Source organism: Carex rostrata, chromosome 11 (assembly GCF_964058835.1).
Source record: "Carex rostrata chromosome 11, lpCarRost1.2, whole genome shotgun sequence".
Classification (NCBI taxonomy): Eukaryota; Viridiplantae; Streptophyta; class Magnoliopsida; order Poales; family Cyperaceae; genus Carex; species Carex rostrata.
Window position 1 is genome coordinate 3,674,811 of NC_135928.1, and position 23,375 is coordinate 3,698,185.

The following is a 23,375-nucleotide window of genomic DNA, read 5'->3' on the forward strand; positions in this document are numbered from 1 at the left end:
AAAATATTGATCCGGGTTATTTGTTGCAGTCTTTCTAATAAATCAAATTATATTGTATTTCATCTATTTTCAAAGAAATATATTCAACATTTCTAATATTTTAATACCAAAAAAAAATTCTGTTTTCCAAAACAACAAAAAAAAAGAAAAAAAAAGAAAAAAAAAGAAAAAAAAAAAGCAAAATTAATGTGGCCGCTGGCCTCCAAAGCGGCCCAAATAAGTGCCCGCTTCCCCTCGAAGCGGCCCGGTTCCAAGTGCCCGCTTTCCCGGGAAGCGGCCATGCGAAAAATATAATTTCCAGACGAAATTGGTGTTTTGGTTTAATAATTTTAAAAAAATGGTATTTATAAAAATTTCGGTTGTTTGACTAGTGTAACTTTCTTTATATATATATATAGTTATTTAGTTTTTGTTCGCTTAACGGTGAACAAATTTGTTTTTTCTACGTGCGCTCCTTAGCAGCCCTGTTCCATTTTTCTTTTAAAAAAAATATAATAATATACTCGTTAAAAGAATTAAAAAAAAATAAGAAACAGAGAGACCGAGTGAGAGAGAGAGAGAGAGAGCACCGCTCGTACGCTCGTGCGGTTAAAACCCCGAGACTAAACCTTCTCTCTCCTCTCTCTCTCTCTAACCAGACCTATCTCATTTCAATTTTAGTTCTACATCCGATATCTATGCTCACCATTTACAAGCACTGTAGCTAAAGATGCCTCAGCCTCTGTTCTTCTCCCTTTCTTCTCTTCTGTCTCTTTGCTTCGCTTCGCTTCGTTAGCTGCACACACACAGACTTGTTAAGAATTCGTGAGTTGCTTTCAGCTGAAAGAACCACTGAACAGTTGCTTTCTTTGCTGAAGCTGAGGCTAGAAATCAAAAGAGGAGAACTGTCACTACCACTTCTGAGTTGAGATCTGAATGATATATACTATTTTTGGGTCCTTGAGCTCTGATCGTGCTACTTTGAAGTATATATTTTGTGGGTTTTCTGTATTTTTTTTTGGTACTCCTATGAACTAAGCCTCGTGATTGTTTGAAGTGCTCTATTGCGCTGGTAAAGAGAAAAAAGATCCTAGGACAAAGGTTGAACCAATAATCTATCAATTTTGGAAGAACTGTGATCAAAGCCACAGGAATTGCTTGAAAAATTGGACGTAAAATCAGACTTCAGCTTTTGCGTATGTGAAGTTCGTTTTTTAGTGGTAAAATATGAAGCTATCTCCATCAGGTCTTTTGAATCAGACCCAAGAAGGTGAGGTTTTTGTCATTTGCTTGAAACTTTGCATTTTGAGTCTATTTCAAGAGAAAACTAAAGCAAGTTTTTCTTTTACCTCTTTTCTTTGGGGCTTGCTTTTGTCCGTAATTCTTATTATATTTTCTCTTTCCAAATAATTTTTGCTGTCAATCACTGTCGACTGGGGAAAAAAATTATTAGGAAAAACAAGAGAAATTGAATGATTCTTTTTGCTCGCAGAGATAAATCCATAAAAATGTTACGCGCCTTTTTTGTAGTTCAGATTTGGTTTCTTTACCGACCATGGCCATTATAGGTACACACCAGTGTTGTTGAACGGTACTGTTTGGTGCTTTTGTGCAAATCCTTCATTCATTCCTCATCATTTTTATAGTTTAACTTCATTATTTGTCTTTAGTACGCTTGGTTGGTGCATATTTGGGATTTCTTATGAAGGAGAATTTGATAGTGGAATAAACACAGATAACACCTGTTTAGTTCGTGGAAGAAAGGAGAATTTGATAGTTTCTAGTCAAACTTTCTGTGTAGATTAAGAATTAGCTTTATTCTAGATGAAGAAAGAACACCAAAAATCATTACTTTTTTTTATTCCAAGTACCAACCAAAATTATAGCTCGGAATAAATAATCTACTTTGGGAAATTAAGGCCTTTATTCCCAACTTTCTTCCTCCCCATTGAACATCAAAATAAGCATATTGGAATGCCATGTACTACCCTTAATACTTTCATTCATGTTAATCTTGCGGTGTGTTGTTTAATTAATCACTGGTTAATGCCATGTGTGGGCCTAGTCTTTGGAGATATAAAGAACTATCCTCCTCCCTCCTCAGATCCACCATTTCAATTAAAAGATACCCAAACTACCCTTTCTTTTTGTATGCCTTTTCTCTACAGACATAACAAGACTCAGAACCTCAGTTCTTTCTCTGTTTTTATTTTTTTGTGGCTTGGGTTTGGTGGGGTTGAAAAAATTGGGAAATGAGGCTCACAAGGGATAGCAGGTTATAATGATGACTGAAGAATTTTCTGTGTTAAACACGAAGTTCTGTATAATGAGTAAAGATTTTCTTCAGGTTAAGACATTATTTTTGTTTGTTTGTTTGTTTGCTTATTTGACTATTTCCTAATATGATTTTTTTTTTATGAATAATTTTAGGAGAGCAAGAGGCAAAGTGTCTGAATTCAGAACTATGGCATGCATGTGCTGGGCCCCTTGTGTCTCTCCCTGTCATCGGGACCCGTGTTGTATATTTTCCACAAGGACACAGTGAACAGGTACATTTTAACTTCTCTTTTTTTGTGAAACAACTTAATGCCACAAATAGCCAGGTCTAATTGAGCACAGTAATTGCTAGAGATAATATAGGTAGGGCTGGTAACCACCTCCAACTGTGAATTGCAATCTTTTCATTCGTTTATCATTGTGCCTCCTACGAGTGTTTAAGATTTATTGAAAATTATCTTAAAGCTTTGCAATGTGCACCTGATACCATGCCATGCCTGCATTAAACATGCATATTTATAGGTTTTAATCACCAACCTGCAATTTGGTTTATTAGGCAAAACAAAAATGATAGGACACATGCACATCAGAATGATTTCAGATTTTGTTCATACTATTTTGATACTTTTGTCATATTGTATTGGTTTTCGTATGGATGCAAGGAATAAAAGACGTTAACTTAAAATCTCAAATATGTTTGTTTGTTATTTGAAGGTATCTGCTTCTACAAATAAGGAAATTGATGCACAAATCCCGAATTATCCTAGCTTGCCACCTCAGCTCATATGCCAATTGCATAATCTCACTATGCACGTAAGTGATTTGATGTTGACGTCTACTAAACTTGATTCTCTCAATTTTTGCATCCTAATCATTGTAATATTGATGATACGTGACTCTTTGTAGGCTGATGTAGAGACTGATGAGGTCTATGCACAAATGACATTGCAACCTCTTAACCCGGTAACATTTTGTCAGCATTTTGATATTTGTTATGTTTGACTAATAATAAGTTGGGGTTTAGTTGAGCTTACTGGAAAGGATTATTAGGGTGTAGCAAATATTAATCATTACTGTAGGGTGAATTGTAAATTATAGGCCTAGCACAAATGGTAACGGGCCTCGCCTCTCTTCTGAGAGACACATGTTCAATTCCTGCAAGAGGCATCTAAAAAGAAATAAATGTCTGGGATAATGGGAACCTTGTTTTTAAAAAAAAAAATAGGGTCAATTGTGATCTTGCTCATATTTGGAGAAGCCTACATTTACTTGGTTGCATGTTTAAGTGTAATCTATTTTTCTTGTTTCATATCAGCAAGAACTCAAGGATCCATACCTACCGACTGAATTAGGCACGCTGAGCAAACAACCAACAAATTATTTTTGTAAAACGTTGACGGCCAGTGACACAAGCACACATGGTGGTTTCTCAGTACCAAGACGAGCAGCCGAAAAGGTCTTTCCTCCATTGGTATGTTTAATTTAGTTCCATATTCTACAATTATTGTTTCTTTGGGATGTCAACATATTTATATCCCTAGATCACTAGCAAATGTGTTGAACTTTTGTTTGTCTCTATAAAACAGCAGCTAACAAACATGTGGATTAAATCTCCACTCTTTTTATCTGTTGTCCTTCTTTTATTTTACACAACTTTTCTTATGAACTGAGGAGGTGGGCAATTTGTGCATTTGCTTATTGTTATGTTAGTTTCATTTACATGTTTGTAAGCACACGTAAAAATATTTGGAGACCTGGTTCATACAACAAGGATTTTTTTCTCTTTTTAAGTTTCTTTTAGCTAATTAGATTTTGTTTTGGTTTTATAGGATTTTTCTCAACAGCCACCAGCACAAGAGCTTGTTGCGAAGGACTTGCATGGGAATGAGTGGAAGTTTCGCCACATCTTTCGTGGTTAGATTTAATTTACCTTCTGATTGCCTGGTTGTTGCTGCTGGCTAAACTCAATACTACATTGTATTGAAAAATACAGAACTACATTTCTGACGTCTTAAATTTGATTGTTTGAGGCAGGTCAGCCAAAGAGGCACCTGTTGACAACTGGTTGGAGTGTGTTTGTGAGTGCAAAAAGACTTGTTGCTGGAGATTCTGTGCTTTTTATCTGGTAGTACTTCAATGAGTTTTTTTTTTTTGGTGTGTTGAACCTAAAAAAAGATTCCATGGATCCTGGGGGTCTAGGTGGAGTTCTGTTATTTACATATGGGGGGGGGGAGTAATTTTTGGAATGGAAGGGGTGGGGAAGATATATGATTTTTCTCGTGGGAGCAATAGTAAGTCTGTGAAGTTTTGTATAATTTAGTGTGGAATATTTTGTTTCCCCACAAAGGGCTGTCGATGATGATGAGAATTTAGTTTCTGTTAGCTGATGTATATGTTTTTCTTTATTTGCATAGGAATGACAATAATCAGCTTCTACTGGGGATTAGGCGTGCAAATCGGCCACAGACTGTGATGCCTTCTTCTGTTTTGTCAAGTGACAGTATGCACATTGGACTACTTGCTGCTGCAGCTCATGCCGCTGCTACAAATAGTCGGTTCACCATCTTCTACAACCCTAGGTTGGTACCACATTCTAATCAAGGATATCACTGTTTTTTATGTCTTTTGTCCGCATATTATGCCAAGACACCATATTATTTACAAAGAATCGATATTTTTCATATTTTGCAACAATTGTCAACCATTAGAACAAATGCCCTATTATCCTAAATCTTTGGTTACTATATTATTAAAAAAAGGCTTTAACCTAAACAAGTTCGTCAAAACCGCGAAACCAATTCCCAACTTCACTTCATATTTGTTTTCCAAAAGAAGAGCTTGCTAGGCTGATGCACAAACTTGTCAACAGTAAAGGAACATACCTTTATCTCACACTATCTAAGGAGTGTACACGAATATGAACTCTGATGTATGTTGGTGTTCGGGAGATGTCAAGTATGATTAAGTTGAGTTTAATGCCACAGAAATGTTCCCCTGGTTCATTTCCAATATTTTTTATTTTCTGAGCAATGCCTCGACTATTGGTGAACATTCTATTTTTATTGATGCTAAAGTTATTACCAACAGGGCTAGCCCGTGTGAGTTTGTGATACCTCTTGCAAAGTATGTCAAGGCAGTATACCATACCCGTATCTCTGTTGGAATGCGGTTTCGGATGCTTTTTGAGACTGAGGAGTCCAGTGTTCGCCGGTATGTCTTTAAAGTTTCTTCATCTTTATTTATACATTCACAGTTGATGTCATTTTCTAAAATATCTATACTTTTACATGTTATTAAATTTTTGTAGATACATGGGCACAATTACAGGGATAAGCGACCTTGACGCTGTCCGTTGGCCCAACTCACATTGGCGTTCCGTTAAGGTACTTACTCTCTTGTAGTCCATAATGATTATAGATAAGATTATGATACTTGTATAATTAGAATAAATAGTTTATTGTTTCTTATCAAATTATGTTAAATTTCTTGATTGTGCATTCCTGGATATATACTCAATAACATACTTCTATTTTATTTATTCTTCAATATAGGTTGGATGGGATGAATCAACGGCTGGTGAGAGGCAACCGAGAGTGTCCCTTTGGGAAATTGAACCTCTGACAACATTCCCAATGTACCCTTCACCTTTTTCCCTTCGTCTGAAACGCCCCTGGCCCCCTGGATTGCCTTCTTTCCTTGGTATCCTATAATATTCTTTATTAGTATGTTTCTGTACTTAATTGGTGGTATTTCAAAGACAACAGAAGTGAATGAGCATTTGTTCTCTCTCTTGCCAGCTCGCTCTATGTTTTGTTCTGCATTTCTAGCTGCTTAGCTTTCTTATTTTTATTATGTAGGTGGAAAAGACGAAAGTGCCCTTGGTTTCACGTCTCCACTAATGTGGCTTCGAGATTGTGGTAACCCTGGTTTCCAGTCACTTAATTTTCAAGGGATAAACATACCTTCATATAACATCCAGCCACGGCTTGACAGCTCAATGCTTGGCCTCCAACCAGACCGTTACCAACCAATTAACACAGCAGCACTTGCAGCAACTCCAGGTCATGCAAAACATCTCTCTCCTTCAATGCTTCAGTTCCAGTCACATTCTCTGGACCTAATTAATAATAACCAGGGCCCATTTTTGTCGAGCCATATGGTGTCCCAAGTGCAACCACCACAAGCGTACTTACAAAACCAAATTCAGTTCATGCAATCTCAAATCTCACGAGAGCAAGAGCTTGACCAGAAACCTCCCATTTCAGGCATTCTACCAACATTTGCTGAGACTCAAAGTTATTCAGACCCAAATTTGAATGCTCTACCGGTATTCTCTCAAGAGATGCCAAAGGCAACACCCATACCCATTTCAAGCCCTTGGTCATTGAAACGGGTCGCGTTGGAGTCTGGATATCCGTCCATGAACCCGATAGAACAATTGGATACCACTTTGGAATCAGTGCTTCCATCCATGGACCAACAAAACAACAGTTCTTTCAGGACTAACATAAACTCATCTTCTCTATTGGGAGAAAGTGGTCTGACAAGTCTGAGAAATGGTATAAACCACAATGATAGTATTGACCCGAACCATGTGCCATTCTCAACTTGTGACTTCTTGAGTTCCACACACGATGACTTCACTTTGAACCAAGCTTTGGCCGGCACGGGTTGCTTGGAGGACTCAGGGTTCTTATCCACTCACGAGAATATGGATCAAGTCAACCCAGTGGATGGAACATTTGTGAAGGTTTGTTTTACTTTTTTTTTTTTTTAAGAAGAATGAAAAGAACAAGATACTTTTCTAGACCAAGCACAAAATAACATGTTATGATTTCATGAATTGATGGTAGGTGTACAAGTCGGGAACGTATGGGAGATCGTTAGACATAACTCGGTTTAGTGATTATGTTGAATTGAAGAGGGAGTTGGGGAGAATGTTTGGTCTAGAAGACGGGGTGTTGGAGAACCCGATGAGATCAGGCTGGCAGCTTGTATTTGTCGACCGCGAGGAGGATGTCCTCCTCCTCGGCGACGACCCCTGGCAGTAAGTACATTCCCTTTTCTCTCTCTAGATTTCTCTCTTCTGGTTCTCTGTTGATTCATTTTGTTTGTTACTTCGGTTTTTGTGTGTGTGTGTGTTGATACCACTGAGAATTTGGGTTGTATTGGTTTATTTCTGTTTTGCTGAACTCTTAGCTGTTCTGGGTCTTTTCATCAATGATCAAAATGTTCTCCTTGAGACTGTTGACGAATGAGTACTCAACGTGTTAGCTAAATAATTATCTATCTGGATTTTATATAAGACCTTAATTAATTTGGGTAACCTTTGGTTTTTGCTGTTCAATTTTATTGCAGGGAGTTTGTTAACAGTGTGTCGTGCATAAAGATATTGTCGCCACAAGAGGTTCAGCAGATGAACCGACAAGGCCTCGACCTCTTACAAGCAGGACCCACAAAAAGACTAGCAACCTGCGACAGTTATAACAGCCGGCATGACACACAAAACTTGAGTAGTGGGATTGCTTCTGTTGGGACACTAGATTTCTAGGAATAGGGGCACAAAAAGAACACGGTGTAATATGGAGTCCCTCAGTGATGGGCACTCGGGCAGATATTTTAGGTAGGTAGGCAAGTTTGAACCTAAGTTGATGCTCTATGCCTAATAATCATGTCAAATATAGTAATTACCTAAGGTTTATATTTCTTGGTTGTAATACGTTAGCACTTATCTCTACTAATCCTGTGAATGTAGAACGTGCAATTAATCTTTCCCTATTTCCAAAATCAACCTTGCTTTTTGTTTTGTTTTTGTTTTGTTTTTCTATATATTTTGTTGTTTTTCTATCCATAGCTTCTGCATTGTTTTTCTGCTCATCATGTCCTGCTAAGATCGTCAGATGCATGTGGCTGAGAAAAAAAATATACTTCTAACTTCCTGTTGGTATTGCATAGAGTGCACCGATTAGTTTGTGGTACGGTAGGGATCTAAATGCGTGTTGTGTCGTGTCATGACTTGGGTCATATGTTGTGGCCAAGTAAGATTTTTTATCTATCGTGTTGTGATCAAATTTGAAGGGATGGTTACGGCATGTTAGTTATAATTTGATTACACGTGTGGTGTCTATGCATTTGTCACAGCAGTTTACATTTAATATTTTTTAATTTAAATTAATTTATTCAAAATTCACTATTCAATTTAACGTCTTGATAATGATGTGTCATGCTATATCACGCATAGACTTTGCGTCTCGTCTCGTGCTGTGACATTGACAAATCTAATTATAACAAAACTTTTTTACCTTCCTTCTCGGTAGGTAGTCGTCATCGTAATTTGCATGGGTTTTAAATGATTTGGTAAAACCCTAAAAAGGTAAAATAGTATTGTTTTGTAACATTGTTCCGGGTTAGAACTAATGTCGTATTGATGGATTGTAATTTTCTTTTGAAGTGGCTCTGTTAATTTCAAATAGTTGAAAGTCTTAACATATTCAACTAGAGTTCTCAGTATGTAACGCGTCGTATTTACGCTGTGATTTAAGTCACGTGTCGTGTCATAATCAAGTTAGATTTATACGTTCAATGTCGTAGCGTGGTCAAATTTGAAAAGATGGCCACGAAACGTTGTGACTAAGACATGTCGTGACTACACGTGACGTGTTCAAATGTGACTAGTTACGTCACATTTAACTATTTTTTCATAATTTTAGTTTATTTAATATTCACTTTTTGATCAACATCTAACGGTCTTAATTACATGTGACTTGTGCGATCAAGTACCTTCGTGTGTCATGTCATGTTAAATTTTCAAAAGATGGTCACGTCATGCGAATGATCACAGCACGTAACCGGCACACGTACCATGCTATGCTGTGACAGAATCATACCATGCCGTGACGTATCCGTGCACATTGTGATTTTTTAAATCACTAAATTCAACCAGGTGTAAATGGTTCTAAAGTATATTTGCTCGAATTCGAAAGAAATTAGGCAGCAGGGAGGGACCTCTGACCCCCCTCTTTCTAGCTAAGATCCAAGAATGAACTGATCCTTTCAGAGGAAAGGATAATTTGTGTCAGCTTTGCCACACAGCCCCACACATTTTTAGAAATTTGTTTGATGCATTCACACTCGGATCCCCCACCCATGTGATATCTGTTCCCATTTAAATATATATTCAACCTTTGTAAAAACTAGACTTTCAATAAAGACCACACCCTTTTCCTCAGGCAATTATTGGGTTGTGAATTTGTGATGCTTCTCTCACATGCACACTTTACTTTTCTAGTCCCATCTTGCGTAATACACTAATAATAATACTAGTGTTTTCTTTTTGGCTTCAACAAAATAATTCCCATTTAGGAAGCAGATCAGACAGAACATGAAAAATATCAAAGCCCCCAACTTTTTCCCAGGTAGAGGTATCATACTATCAAAGCACCATATTGCCAAATTGACAGTATGGGCACCATATAGCTAGTTCTAGTCATTCCTCTATTTATGTCATATCTTTGGCTGATCCCACCAAAAGCTTTGCATTTAGCCCCACCGATTGACTGCCATGAAGTCTCTCTCTCTCTCTCTCTTCATAAGATATGAATTCACACTAGTAGATTGGAAATTAGATCCAATATTTAATTGTATTTGAGCATCTCACCCTCACATTTTCTCATATCTACCGGCACATTCGAATTTGGCAATAACATCTTTGTGTTTTGTTATTTGGAGAGAAAAATGCATAAGGATTTTCAGAGAACCAAAGAAAGGGTTTAGATATACTGCAATAGAAATTAGGCAGAAGTATGAAAGCTGGTCTAACCAAGGATAGGAGAAGTTTTTATAGGATAAACGGTCTAAAGTGTAAATAGGTGATCTTCTAGTTTTCTTTTATCTTTTCTTTTTAATTTTCCTTTTATAAAAAACTTTGTAAAATTGACATCTTAGATATCCTGATTAATGAAAACTGGATGTTAGATCTCCACATTTTTTCTTCAAAAAGAAAATAATCAGACCCTTCATAATATGCTTGTAACGTGTGCTAGATCTCCACATTTTTTCTTCAAAAAAAGAAATAATCAGATCCTTCATAATATGCTTGTAACGTGTGTTAATTATGCACCAGTAATTATCAGTCTGGCGAGCATGCATCAGCCAAAATTACTAATATACTGAAAATTTGGGTACGTTTGGATGACACAGAAATAGCTGCTATTCTTGACGAACTATTATCAACACAACACGTTTGGATGAAAAAAAACGCTATTCTCAACAAAGGAATAACTCGGGTTAGCTGCTATTCCGCTATTCCTATGAAATGTTGGGTTAGCGGCTATTCCAAGCTATTCCTTGATTCATCCAAACACACTAGTGTTTATTATAAAAAACCAAGGTTCTAAATAACGGCGCTATAGTGTTTTCGGACCATAAAAGGTATGGTGCTATCGGTGCTATAGCACCCTATAGTAGCGTAATATGGCAATAGCGTCGTTTTTTTTACTGTTCCGCTATGACGCGATAAACACTAATTTAATCTTTGTAAAAAATGAATAGATCACCTGCATCCTATGCCTATCATTGAACGTGCTTGCATAGTAACAAGACTCGCGAATTATTCACATTTAATTTGTTTTTTTGACGTTTCCGAACCAAACTCCGTCTAAAACGCAAAAAAACGTATAATACATTTTATTCGTGAATAAAATGCGTATAAAACACAAGTCACGTATTATTCGCGAGAAAAACGCAAAAAAAGCGCCATTTTTTTTTTGAATTTTTTTTTGCTTACTTATTGTACCAAATCATTCCTGAATTATATCCGAATCACAAATTTTTGAAATCGCCAAACCGAACTTTTAATTTGTCACTATGCGTGCTTGTTCTTTGATGCGAAATAAAAAAATACAAAAAAGAAAAACAAAATTAAGGATGTAGATCTTAAACCATGTGCAGCTATGGATGACTATCAACCATGACAACGACGCCTGTACCACTAAAATTGGGCCAAGGCCCAAGATGTCCATTGAATGCCCCGGCGGTGAAAGATTCCCAAATTCCTGTCTGGTCCTTTATTTTCCAATATTTTGAATATTTAGTCCCTACAACAATTAATTTGGGCCAAATTGTTATAACCCAATTAAGATAAGCAGATAGAGCCTGGCCCAATTAAACTATTGACTAGGTAAACCTAGCTCATCTCGGTTCTCAAAACATATCCTGCTCTAAAACACCATGGGCTTCTTCCCACGTCATTATAAATTTCACAATACACCTGTTCCATTAGACCATCATAGTGGGGTCCAATGCTCAGTGATTTGAATCGACTCCCAACTGTTCTATATAACTGGTTTTGGTTCACAGCCCTCTCTCTAATTCTCCAGAGCCGAGAAACCCTTCCCTCTCTACATTTTCCAGTGCTTCCCTCCATCTGTCTCCGTTGTATCTCCTCGCAGAGTGAGTTAGGGTTTCGTTTCTTCGAGAGAGAAGGCGCAAAGATGAGCGTCTGGAACTACGTGGTCACGGCGCATAAGCCCACAAACGTGACGCACTCCTGCGTCGGTAACTTCACCGCCCCCAACCAGCTTAACCTCATCATCGCGTATGTATTTCAAATAAAGCTGTTTTCTTTTACTAATTTACGTTTAGGGTTTGTGGATCTGGATAACACTGTTCCTTCGGGCTGTAAGTGGGAATAAATGTATATCTGGATTTGCAATTGCACTCCTGATTTCCAGTGAATTGGGGGAAGCTCTTTTTTTTTTTTTTTTCTAACATTGCATGTATCTTGAAAACTTGCATCTACTGGAACCGTGTAGGATACCAGTTGAGTGTTTTTTTTATTATTTCTATGTTTTTGCATTACCAATTGATGTTCTTGCTATGAGCTGGCTTTCTCTTGTATAATCCTTTTGTCTCTGTATGTATGTTCTTAGACTATTGCTTTCTCAGTTTTTTTTTTTTTTTTCCTAATTAGACTAGTGATGAAATCTGTGGCTCTCCGGCATTGCAATTTAAGTTTCTTTTAATACATGTTTAATTGGTCAAAAGCTCTTACCTATCTTTTTTCATTGGCTTTGGATGTATGCTTTTGATGTATTAAGATGGGCTTTTGAGATAATGCTGTTTGCACTAGAGAGCTCATTTTATGTACCTACTTGAAAGCATTGATGATAATAAGAACAAATTTGGTTAACTTAATATAAATTGACTGTCTGAACATATGCAAAGATGAAATGGAAGTTCAGGTGTTATGTATTACATGTTCCCTTTTTACTTGATACAACTTTACTTTATAACATTGGAAAAGAGGTCTGTTTTTTGTTACCACACTTCTTCTTAATGTTTTCTTGTCTGAACTTTTGTTATTTCTTTCAGCAAATGCACTCGCATCGAGATCCATTTGCTTACACCTCATGGCCTTCAGGTCTGTACTTTTCTCCTGACAAGTTGGGATTTTTTAATCCTTGATCAAGTCTCACCATACACAAAACTTTATTTAAGCACTAAACCAGGATGTGCTTGGTATCTATGCAGCTTTCATAATATGATTTCGTAGTATGAAAATACTGTGATGGTGATAATGGGGGATAATTGGGAAGGTTCTTGTGTCTCAAGTCCGTATTAGACTCAAAGCCCTTAGTTTGACTATTAGATGTAGCTTTTGTCAGTTTTATTGATCAACTTATAATCATTGGAGGAAATGTATTGATTATGTACCTATTGTTGATAATATTTCTTTTGTCCATTCGTAAATATTGTATTTGATTTCAGCCCATGTTGGATGTGCCAATTTATGGAAGGATCGCAACATTGGAGCTCTTTCGTCCTCATGTGCGCTCTCTCATCTTTCAGCAAATGTCAACAATTATTCAAAACTGATTGTCGTATTTTATCCTCCCCTAATCTCTCTCTCTCTCTCTCTCTCTCTCTCTCTCTCTCTCTTTTACTCTCTAGAATGAAGCTCAAGACTTTCTTTTCATTGCTACACAAAGGTACAAGTTTTGTGTGCTTCAGTGGGATGCAGAATCGTCAGATCTTATCACAAGGTCAGAGAAATTTTCTTTTTCATGATTGCATTCTATATTTAGCATGTTATTCCTAATGTATCAGCACTTGATTGGAGTATTTACTAAAATACAGAGCCATGGGTGATGTTTCTGATCGAATAGGTCGGCCCACAGATAATGGCCAGGTAGTATGAATCCTTATATATTCTCTTTCTGGTTTTGTCTAGAATTTTGAATATTTAAAAAAAATTATGATTGGTATTTTTTTATTGAATCACAGTTTTATATTTGTCTTATAGATTGGGATTATTGATCCCGACTGTCGGCTCATCGGACTCCATTTGTATGATGGCTTGTTCAAGGTAATTACGAAATTACTATTTCAACTCAAGTTCATTATATTTTATTTTTTTGTTATTAACTAATTTGCTTTGGTGCTGAATTCTAAATCTTTCTGTTATTGTTTTTCAGGTTATTCCATTTGACAATAAGGGACAACTTAAGGAAGCATTTAACATCAGGTACCGCAACACCTAAACTGATTCAAGCTTTGTTATGAGAAATGCTTTTGTAATTACAAATTTTTGTCTACATGTCTTTTCTACTTTTTAGGCTTGAGGAGCTCCAAGTTTTGGACATAAAATTTCTTTATGGTTGCTCTAAACCTACCATTGGGGTTCTTTACCAGGTACCGATACTTTCATGGCTAATTTTATACAGGTTTTAATCTCAAGAGATTGATGTATGTCAACTACTACAATATGCCAGCAACTTTGTTGACTTTAAAATTTTCATGTGTACCATCACTAAATTAGAAATATGTTAATCGTGCATTCAACACAAGTTAATCACATTGTATTGGTTCTTCTTTAACTGTGCTCAAAAGAAAATGCCCAAACTATTACCTTTTGTTCTATTTTCTAGCAATGGAGAGTTAAGTGTGAAGGAGTTTGGACATTTTTTTTTGTTGAGACTTAGTATGAACTACATATAGGGGCATGCATGGCATGTGTTTGTTTTACAGGGTTATGCTTGGTGTCTTCCTTTTAAAAGGGCATTTAAGGCAATTGTGAGTTTCGAATGGGTACAAAATCAAATTCCCAATGCATTTGATACGTCGAAAAATTAAAATGCTTCCTAAGTTAATGCAGGTGTTCCTTTCTTCCTTGAATCTAACACTCTTTTTTTTGCCATTTTAGGACAACAAAGATGCCCGCCATGTGAAGACATACGAGGTGTCCTTGAAGGATAAAGATTTTGGGGAGGGGCCATGGTCTCAAAGCAACCTTGATAATGGGGCTGGTTTGCTTATACCTGTACCTCTGCCTTTGGGAGGTGTGATCATCATCGGGGAGGAGACAATTGTTTATTGTAGTGCTTCTGCTTTTAAAGCTATACCAATAAGAACGGTACGTACTCTTATTTGTACCCTCTCATTTAGATATATGTTTAGTTGGGTAATTATCTGATCTTAAGGCCTAGACTTGGATTTATTTATATCAAACAAACATTATGCTTTGTGGATGGATTAGGATAAAATGAACCCAAGTTATAATGGATTCTTAAGAAAGTAGGGCTTTCATTTAATGTGAATTCCAAATCTGACTTGAGCTAGCTAATTTGTATTTGATACTTGGCTAAGTTCTGATATTTGCTCTTTCATTTTGGTTCTGTGCAGTCAATTATAAGAGCATATGGGAGAGTTGATACAGATGGTTCTAGGTACTTGCTCAGTGACCATACTGGACTTCTCCATTTGCTTGTAATCATCTATGAGAAAGAAAGGTATACATTATAATGAGATTAACTGACTTCATTACTAGTTTAGAATGATATCTTATAGATAAGGTTCCTCATCTTTTTGTATTTTCTTACTTATAAAAGGGTGACTGGACTTAAAATCGAGAATCTTGGGGAGACATCAGTAGCATCAACTATTTCCTATCTTGACAATGCTGTTGTTTATGTTGGTTCAAGCTATGGTGATTCTCAGGTTTTTACTTTTTTAAAGTGATACATTTTCTTTGCCTGTCATCCATTGGTCAAATATCATTTGCAGTAATATACCTAGCTTGATGGTTATTGCTTTACCAAAAGTATACGTTCTGAGGATTACTGTGCCGGCTTGTTAGTACTGGTAACTGCACCTAGTGGTATAGGACACTTTGTAGTTTCTGCATTAGCAATTTGAATAAATGTAAAAAACTACGAAATTGGAAAAAGAAGCAAAAAAAGAAGTTTGGTTACATATGAATATAGTGGGAAAAATGGCACGGTGGAGCTGGTTCCGTCACGGAACGGTACAGAATGGCACGGCACGCGTGTCAGTTACTTGCCGTGACTCGCGTGTCCCGTGCCGTGACCATCTTTTGAAACTTTGACACGTTACCTGAAAGATCTAGTCACGGCACGGCACGTGGTCACGCGAGTCACGTGTAATTAGGACCATTAGATATTGATTAAATGGTGAATCTTGAATAAACTTACTTAAATTATGATCAAATGGGCACGCGAGTCACGTGTAATTAGGACCGTTAGATATTGATTAAATGGTGAATCTTGAATAAACTTACTTAAATTATGATCAAATGGTCACGCGAGTCACGTTTGGTCACGACACATTCAGGCACGGCGTGACCACCCCTTGACATTTTGGTCACAGGACGGCACGTGAAAAATTAACTTGGTCACGACACAGCGCGGCACGAGACCAAAGTCACAGCGTGTTAGTCACGGCACGACACGACATGTTTTTTCCACTCTACATATGAACATACATTAAGCGAAAAACCTTGTGTAAAACAACATTTATCATGTAAAAGCCATATCCTGTATAATCACTATTATTTTCCATGTTCTTTGTTTGTGTTTTAAACTGGGCAGCCAGGAACTGAGACATTTCTCTCTTTCTCTGTACCGTTTTCTCTCATGACAGTTAATAAAATTGAATCTCCAACCGGATGCAAAAGGTTCTTATGTCGAGGTGCTAGAAAGGTATGTCAATCTGGGCCCCATCACTGATTTCTGTGTTGTCGATCTTGAGAGACAAGGACAAGGACAAGTCGTCACTTGCTCTGGAGCTTACAAGGATGGCTCTCTTCGTGTTGTGCGGAATGGTATAGGGATCAATGAACAGGTACTGCTCAAGCCTTTCTTTAATTATATATCCGTATCCCTCAGTGACTTGCAGCCTCAGTATCCCGCTAATGGTTTTAGAAAGAGGTAATTTGGTGGCTTCTCATAAAAACTGAAATTATCTTTACTTCTGCTAAACAAAGTCAAAAAGAGCAAGCATAAAAAACCTTTGCCCCTACCTCCTGCCAAAACTCTGGAAGTATATTTACATTAAGAGTGTGAAGAAAAAAGCGTAGTTGGTCATTGTCATCAATGGGCATGATATTTGGATATATTTGTAAGTTTAGAAAGCTTATGAAGTTTAGTGACTAGTATATCATTCTAAAAAAAATATTTCACGTACAATGAAAAACCAGGCAGCTGTAGAGCTTGAAGGGATAAAGGGGTTGTGGTCTCTAAAGTCATCTACTCATGACCCATATGACACTTTCTTGGTCGTGAGCTTCATTACTGAGACACGCTTTCTCGCAATGAATATGGAAGATGAGCTGGAGGAGACTGAGATCGAAGGGTTCGATGCACAGACTCAGACTCTCTACTGCCAGAATGCCATCAATGACCAACTTGTCCAGGTTTGAAGCGACTTGGCTCTTTTCTTTTTCGTGTTGTTTTGTCAAAGCAGGTTGTAAAATTGATAAATTTTCAGATCAGGATTCGACTATTTTTCTTAGCCATTTTATAACAAGATCATTTACCAGTATCTTTAATTTGGTATTATTTTTCTAGCAGAAACATAAATAGAACATTAAAAATAGGAAATGGAAGAACTGGTAATGGTATTGTCAATATGGAGAAATTATGAAATCTGCAGTAGATTTTAACTTATTTGAGGCTCTCATCCAAAATATATTAAGAAACACAAGTGAGAAATCACTGCTGTACTCAAGTAGAGAAACCAGAAACTACAGGAACATAGTGGTGTAGGTTGGTAAACTCTCTGGTAGCATAGTGTGAGATTGATTATCAGTTGTGCTAGGCGATATTTATGTTAATCATTCTATTTTTATTATGAATAGGTTACTAGCAATGCAGTACGATTAGTGAGCTCTACTTCCCGTGAGTTGCTTGATCAGTGGAATGCACCAGCTGGTTTCTCTGTAAATGTTGCAACAGCTAATTCTTCTCAGGTAAATAATATTTCATGGCGAATAGAAAAAGATGATTTTTGTTGTATAATGTATAAGTATCTTATGTCCTGTCATTGGAGCTGACTAATGCATTAGACTTGATCAAGTCATAATACCAAAACTAAGCATCTCGCTTAGAAGTACCTAACACTACAGAACGCTTGATGTCTGTGATGATTTTCCTTCCCAAGTATTAGCATAGCACCTAGTTCAAGTTGGTACTGATTGGCATGGTCCTGCTCACTTTAGTTTGCAGTCTGTTCCCAAATCATTTGGCTGTTGATATTTTCTAATCCTTTTAATTTGACAGATGTTAATGTGACAATTCAAAATTCAAATCTATGATATCTAATTCAAAAGTCCATTTAACTTTTTATCTGTAATTTCTTATTCTCCTGCAAACTTGTAGGTTTTACTAGCAACTGGTGGGGGTAATCTTGTATACATTGAAGTCAGGCAATCAAAATTAGTTGAAGTGAAGCACATCCAGCTTGAGTACGAGATATCCTGCCTTGATATAAACCCGATTGGTGAAAAGTCAATTCATAGCTCTATAGCAGCAGTGGGCATGTGGACTGATATAAGTGTCAGAATTTTCTCTCTCCCTGGGCTTGAGTTATTGAAAAAAGAGAATTTAGGTGGAGAGATCATCCCTCGTTCTGTTCTTCTGTGTGCCTTTGAAAGGGTATGTTTTTCTATCCCCTCTCTCCTTCCCTGATGAATGTCATTACTGTCCCCTGCTTTGTTGTGTTGTCTGCTTTGTTGTATTGTGTGCTTATTGGTTCTTGTAAATGGTTGTAGAGACTGGGTTTACTGAACGCCCTTGGTGTCTTGGGTCTTATAAAAAAAAATACATGGAAACAAAGTAATATAAACACCTGCATTCAATTTCCTGAAACAAAGCAAACCAAGTACATACAAGTTTGTTACTGAAGGTACACTATCAACAAATCAGTATCAGTCAGGGCTGGTATGTTCTAGTAATATGGGCCTTCTGCTTTGGTGGGATATCTCTCTTGTTCTCAATTCGTAATGAGGTATTATCCTCTTAGCAAGTAATGAAGTTACCTGGATTTTCCTCCCAATTCTTAAAGCAAGAAATCATTTTTATATGAATTATGGGCTTATCCTTATTTGTTGTTTGGGTATAATATCTTGTAATGTAATCGCATGTGTACTAACATACTTGCATTCCTTCTGGATCCAGATACCATATTTGCTGTGTGCACTTGGAGATGGTCACCTGTTTAGCTTTCAACTGAACACCAGCACTGGTGCATTGGCTGATAGAAAGAAGGTTTCTCTTGGTACACAGCCTATCAGCCTCCGTACCTTCTCCTCGAAAGATACAACACATGTTTTTGCCGCATCAGATCGTCCAACCGTCATTTATAGCAGCAACAAGAAAATACTTTATAGCAATGTCAATCTCAAGGAGGTCAGCCACATGTGCCCTTTTAACACGGCTGCTTTCCCTGACAGGTATAATATAACACAGTACCAACATGTCCAGAAAGCCCCCAAGTTAACAAGAAATCTGCAGAAAGCCGCTGCACTTTTGTTACTTGCAAAGTCCTTGCACTGATTTTAAGTGCATTACATTAGCTGGTATTTAATTCAGTTAGTACTTCGAGATAAATGGAAGGATTTTTGTGGAAAAGTATGACTAAAATTGTTGCTAAATATACCGACTCTGTATTTTGCACGTATCAATAGAGCACTATATTACCTTTTTATATTCTCATGGTGTCAGTTGTGTTATTTAGTTGGAAAAGTAGTGCCGGGGATCGAGTTGTAAGAAGGCTTAAATTTTGTAATTTCAAATTGTCAAGCGTTTCAAGAAATACTTGATATTTTAAGGACTTGCAAATTTCACCAAGTTCTAATTAATTTCTTATTTGGTTCAACAACATCAGCTTGGCAATAGCAAAAGAAGGAGAGCTGTCGATTGGCACCATAGACGACATTCAAAAGCTCCATATACGCACAATTCCGCTTGGGGAGCATGCACGGCGAATCTGCCACCAGGAAAAATCTCGCACCTTTGCGATCTGCTCGTTGCGGCCCGCAAGCAATGAAGATACGGAGATGCATTTTGTTCGGTTGTTAGATGATCAGTCATTTGACATAATCTCAACCTATGGGCTTGATGCATATGAATATGCTTGCTCTGTTCTTAGCTGCTCTTTCGCTGAAGACAGCAACGTATACTACTGTATCGGCACGGCATATGTACTCCCAGAAGAAAATGAACCAACCAAGGTGATTAGTTTTGATGTGATATCCATATTTATTGTGCTAGTTCAATTTACTACAGGGAAGAAGGCACACGTCGTACACTATGAAAACATTATCTGGGTACTTCGCTTCCATTTTTTTTCTTTAACAGGTGCCAGTTTGTTATATCAGTGGGATTCTGAGGGGTGTATAAAAAAAATGTTGTTGGAGATGTAGTGTATAGAAAATGAACTTTGCTACAAAGGCATGTAAGGCTTATACTTTATGGTTGGTGTATAGGTGAAACCTTTAAGATATCCATTATTGTTTAGTAGATTGTCCGCTATACCCTGGATGTTGTACTGGCCAAAATCTGTCTTATGTGACAGCTTACAAAAGAAGGCAAATGTTAACAATGAATTTCCAAATTGGGTACAAGCAATGAAGGTCTGGACTACCAACTGACCATTTTGCTAAATGACTTGGAATGGATACGGGCAAATTATCTTACATGCAATCAACTTGTGTAGGGACGCATTTTGATATTTTCTGTAGAAGATGGAAAGCTACAACTGCTTGCTGAAAAAGAAACAAAAGGTGCTGTCTACTCTCTGAATTCATTCAATGGGAAATTGCTCGCAGCCATAAACCAGAAAATCCAGCTGTATAAGTGGGCTCCCAGAGAAGATGGGTCGCACGAGCTGCAGTCTGAATGTGGACACCATGGCCACATATTAGCATTGTATGTTCAGACCCGTGGCGATTTCATTGTTGTTGGAGATTTGATGAAGTCTATTTCATTGTTGGTTTATAAGGTATGCGGCTGTATTTATAGAAGTTCATTCCAAATCTAAACCCATTTACATCTTGGTCGGTAATTTTAGTACCATTTGGGTGTCTGCAGTCTCTCTTTTGAATACCAACACATATTGAAACAACTGAAAGCACCTGAAATGTAGTATATGGTGTTATTTGTCCTGACACCTCGCTTTGGAATTGGTATGGCATTAACAAATATAATGTACGTGGTGCTATTTCCTGTGGAATTTGTTTCTTTTTGCGACGCTCAGTGTTCTGGCTATACTGTTATCTAGTAATTAATTGTGCATACTGGTGTTTTTCTGTCTTGAGTAAATATTATTCTTAATGCTAAATGCTGGTTTTCTTGTTTCAAAATGTTATGCTAAATAGCATGAGGAAGGTGCAATAGAGGAGCTGGCTCGTGACTACAATGCGAACTGGATGACTGCTGTTGAAATTCTTGACGATGACGTGTACCTAGGCGCTGAGAACAACTTCAACCTCTTTACAGTTCGCAAAAACAGTGATGCTGCTACTGACGAGGAGAGGGGCCGGCTTGAGGTCCTTGGTGAGTTCCACTTGGGTGAATTTGTTAACCGTTTCCGGCATGGTTCTCTTGTCATGCGCCTTCCTGATTCTGACACCGGCGCCATCATCCCCACAGTCATTTTTGGCACTGTCAATGGTGTCATTGGCATCGTAGCGTCTCTACCTCATGACCAGTATCTGTTTCTTGAGAAGTTGCAGGGGAATCTGGTCAAGGTGATCAAAGGAGTTGGTGGGTTGAGTCATGAGCAGTGGAGGAGTTTCTACAATGAGAAAAAGACAGCTGATGCAAGAAATTTTCTGGATGGGGATTTGATTGAGTCATTCTTGGATTTAAATCGGGAGAAGATGGAGGAGGTGTCAAAGGCTGTGGGGGTCCAAGTCGAGGAGCTCTGTAAGAGAGTTGAGGAACTGACAAGGCTTCACTGAGTGGGATTTTTGCCCTGGCATGATGAGGAGGTAGATCTTTGATAAATGATGTTTCAAAAAGCTCGTGAAATTATGCATTGTATAAATAGTCTTAGAATTAAGGTTGCGAGTTTGTTTTGATTTTTTGGATAGATGCTTTAGGTATACTTTGTAATGCCTGTATAACCTTAAAACTGTTGCAAGTACTTTGTTGAGAACATTTCCATATGTTGATGAGGGAGCGATGCACTTCACATAGTGATTCATGATATTTTTTGTCAAAAAAAATGATTCATGATATTACGGGCTTTCAACTTTTTGATGCCTACCAACTCCAGAAAGTAAAAATAATCGAGCAAAATACAAGTATAGATTGGAATGTTAAACTTATTACTTTTGACTGGATTTTTAATCTTATATTACTTTGATTGTCATAGTAGGGGTGTAAAGTGCAAACGTATGATTGGATAGTTGTAAAATTATATATGTATCTATTATTCAGATACATATAATTAAAATTTAAAATTATATCTGTATCTGTTCGTGTTTGCTATTTTTTTTTTTTTTTTGGGAGTAAAAGCCCTTGGGCCTTAGGCGTTCGTGCTGAATAGCACCATTTTTTTTTGTGGAAATCGACGAAAGCACATCTTTCGATAGACGAAAATATTGTTACATGCTTGTTTTATCGAGGACGTCCGTAATTAACGGATCTGCGAAAAAAATTGGGTGTGCATAGTCACAGATTGAAAAGGTGCTCGTGCAAAAATTATGAACACTAAGGGTGTGTTCGAGAGAGGGGGAGAAACTCTTCATTAAATAGGAAGAAGGTAACACGCGCTCAGATTGGAGCTGTACGTTCACCTGTTTCAGAAATGAGGAGATCGGAGGAAAGAAAGAAAGAAAAATGATACTATGTCAAGGAAAACTCGACTACAAAAGCTTGATCTGTGCCCTCCCAGCACGTATTCCTTCCTTCGCCTCCTGTTCCCTTCCTCTGCGTGAGTGATTTCTAAAGCACAACTTAAATCTTCATAAGAGCGCGCTCGTGCTCAATCTCGATCTTGATGCTGATGATCTGTGTACCAATTGATCTCACTGGACTTTTTAAAGAACCTTTAGACTCGTTTGTCAGGGGATTGTACGGGATGTAATTTGACGGGTTTGAGAATTCATTTTTTTTATTTGCGGGAATCCATACTCATAAGTATGCACGAGAATAATTATGAGAATGTATTAAATGAGTGTTCAGTTGTACCATGAAAATAGTTGTTGAAAATCCAATTTTTATCTAAAATACTTGATATTGATAAAATAATTATTAATTAAATTAAATTAAATCAATTAAACAATAACATAACAATATTTCCATTTTTCTTAATTAAATCACCGAAAATTATAGATCATTATGGTGATTAATACATATTTCCATTTTGCTTAATTTTTTTTAAATTATACAATTATATTTATTAATAAAATTATAATTATGCAATTAAATAAAATTGATTAAATAATAATATTATATAGATGAAACAGTTCTAATAAATAAACATTACTAAAAGTAAACATTTAAAAATATGTAATTAAAAAAAAAGAAAACAAACAAACATTTAAAATATGTAATTAAAAAAAATAGTAATAATATTTAAAATCAGTAACAACAATTAACATTTCAAATAAATCAGTTGTGCTGGGTGCGGTTCATAAAGTCAAAAATAACATTGCCTCTGCCTAGTTTTAGAAAAAAAAAAAAATTATATTATATACTGGTTAAATTACAAAATATTAGAGGTGCCGTGCATACTCTTCTTTTAATTTAGTCATAACAAGCAAATAGATATATTGTTAACAAGCAAACAAAATCCGGTGCTGTGCTGGGTGGGGT

General features: G+C 36.9%; 2 protein-coding genes and 1 long non-coding RNA gene across 4 annotated transcripts; 2 read left to right on the forward strand and 1 right to left on the reverse strand.

Moving 5' to 3' along the window:
• Window positions 1-522: 522 nt before the first annotated feature.
• Window positions 523-8,043, forward strand: LOC144561485 (auxin response factor 17-like). Of its 2 annotated transcripts, none has more exons than XM_078310448.1 (14): window positions 523-1,249; window positions 2,410-2,528; window positions 2,971-3,069; window positions 3,163-3,219; window positions 3,572-3,727; window positions 4,086-4,170; window positions 4,291-4,381; window positions 4,671-4,835; window positions 5,344-5,466; window positions 5,564-5,639; window positions 5,808-5,955; window positions 6,114-7,006; window positions 7,110-7,303; window positions 7,615-8,043. In XM_078310448.1, the coding sequence occupies exons 1-14, from the start codon at window positions 1,207-1,209 to the stop codon at window positions 7,805-7,807; spliced, it is 2,442 nt and encodes an 813-aa protein (XP_078166574.1). In that variant the 5' UTR covers window positions 523-1,206; the 3' UTR covers window positions 7,808-8,043. The 2 variants fall into 2 exon arrangements, with proteins under 2 accessions (XP_078166574.1, XP_078166576.1); XM_078310450.1 differs by having other exon boundaries at window positions 524-1,249; window positions 4,287-4,381.
• Window positions 8,044-11,603: 3,560 nt separating this feature from the next.
• LOC144561486 (DNA damage-binding protein 1) lies at window positions 11,604-21,713 on the forward strand. Its single transcript, XM_078310451.1, has 19 exons — window positions 11,604-11,851; window positions 12,628-12,676; window positions 13,024-13,083; window positions 13,207-13,298; window positions 13,393-13,444; window positions 13,559-13,621; window positions 13,731-13,780; window positions 13,872-13,947; window positions 14,459-14,668; window positions 14,938-15,044; window positions 15,144-15,252; window positions 16,195-16,395; window positions 16,751-16,966; window positions 17,411-17,521; window positions 17,931-18,206; window positions 18,729-19,003; window positions 19,438-19,783; window positions 20,269-20,553; window positions 20,930-21,713. Exons 1-19 carry the CDS (start codon window positions 11,748-11,750, stop codon window positions 21,512-21,514), a joined length of 3,267 nt encoding a protein of 1,088 aa, XP_078166577.1. The 5' UTR covers window positions 11,604-11,747; the 3' UTR covers window positions 21,515-21,713.
• On the reverse strand, window positions 21,566-21,931 carry LOC144561487 (uncharacterized). The gene is made up of 2 exons (XR_013513862.1): window positions 21,888-21,931; window positions 21,566-21,800 (listed from the first exon to the last, which is right to left on the reverse strand). It is a non-coding gene; the product is annotated as an uncharacterized LOC144561487 (long non-coding RNA).
• Between the last annotated feature and the right edge of the window lie 1,444 nt (window positions 21,932-23,375).

Bases quoted from the DNA above. Each gene is read 5' to 3' on its own strand.
- LOC144561485 (XM_078310448.1), top strand. From the start codon at position 1,207: ATGAAGCTATCTCCATCAGGTCTTTTGAATCAGACCCAAGAAG. The intron at 3,070-3,162 runs GTAAGTGATTTG...GACTCTTTGTAG, and splicing joins TGCATAATCTCACTATGCAC to GCTGATGTAGAGACTGATGA. The intron at 5,956-6,113 runs GTATCCTATAAT...TTTATTATGTAG, and splicing joins TGGATTGCCTTCTTTCCTTG to GTGGAAAAGACGAAAGTGCC.
- LOC144561486 (XM_078310451.1), top strand. From the start codon at position 11,748: ATGAGCGTCTGGAACTACGTGGTCACGGCGCATAAGCCCACAAACGTG. The intron at 15,253-16,194 runs GTTTTTACTTTT...CTCTCATGACAG, and splicing joins CAAGCTATGGTGATTCTCAG to TTAATAAAATTGAATCTCCA. The intron at 20,554-20,929 runs GTATGCGGCTGT...TATGCTAAATAG, and splicing joins TTTCATTGTTGGTTTATAAG to CATGAGGAAGGTGCAATAGA.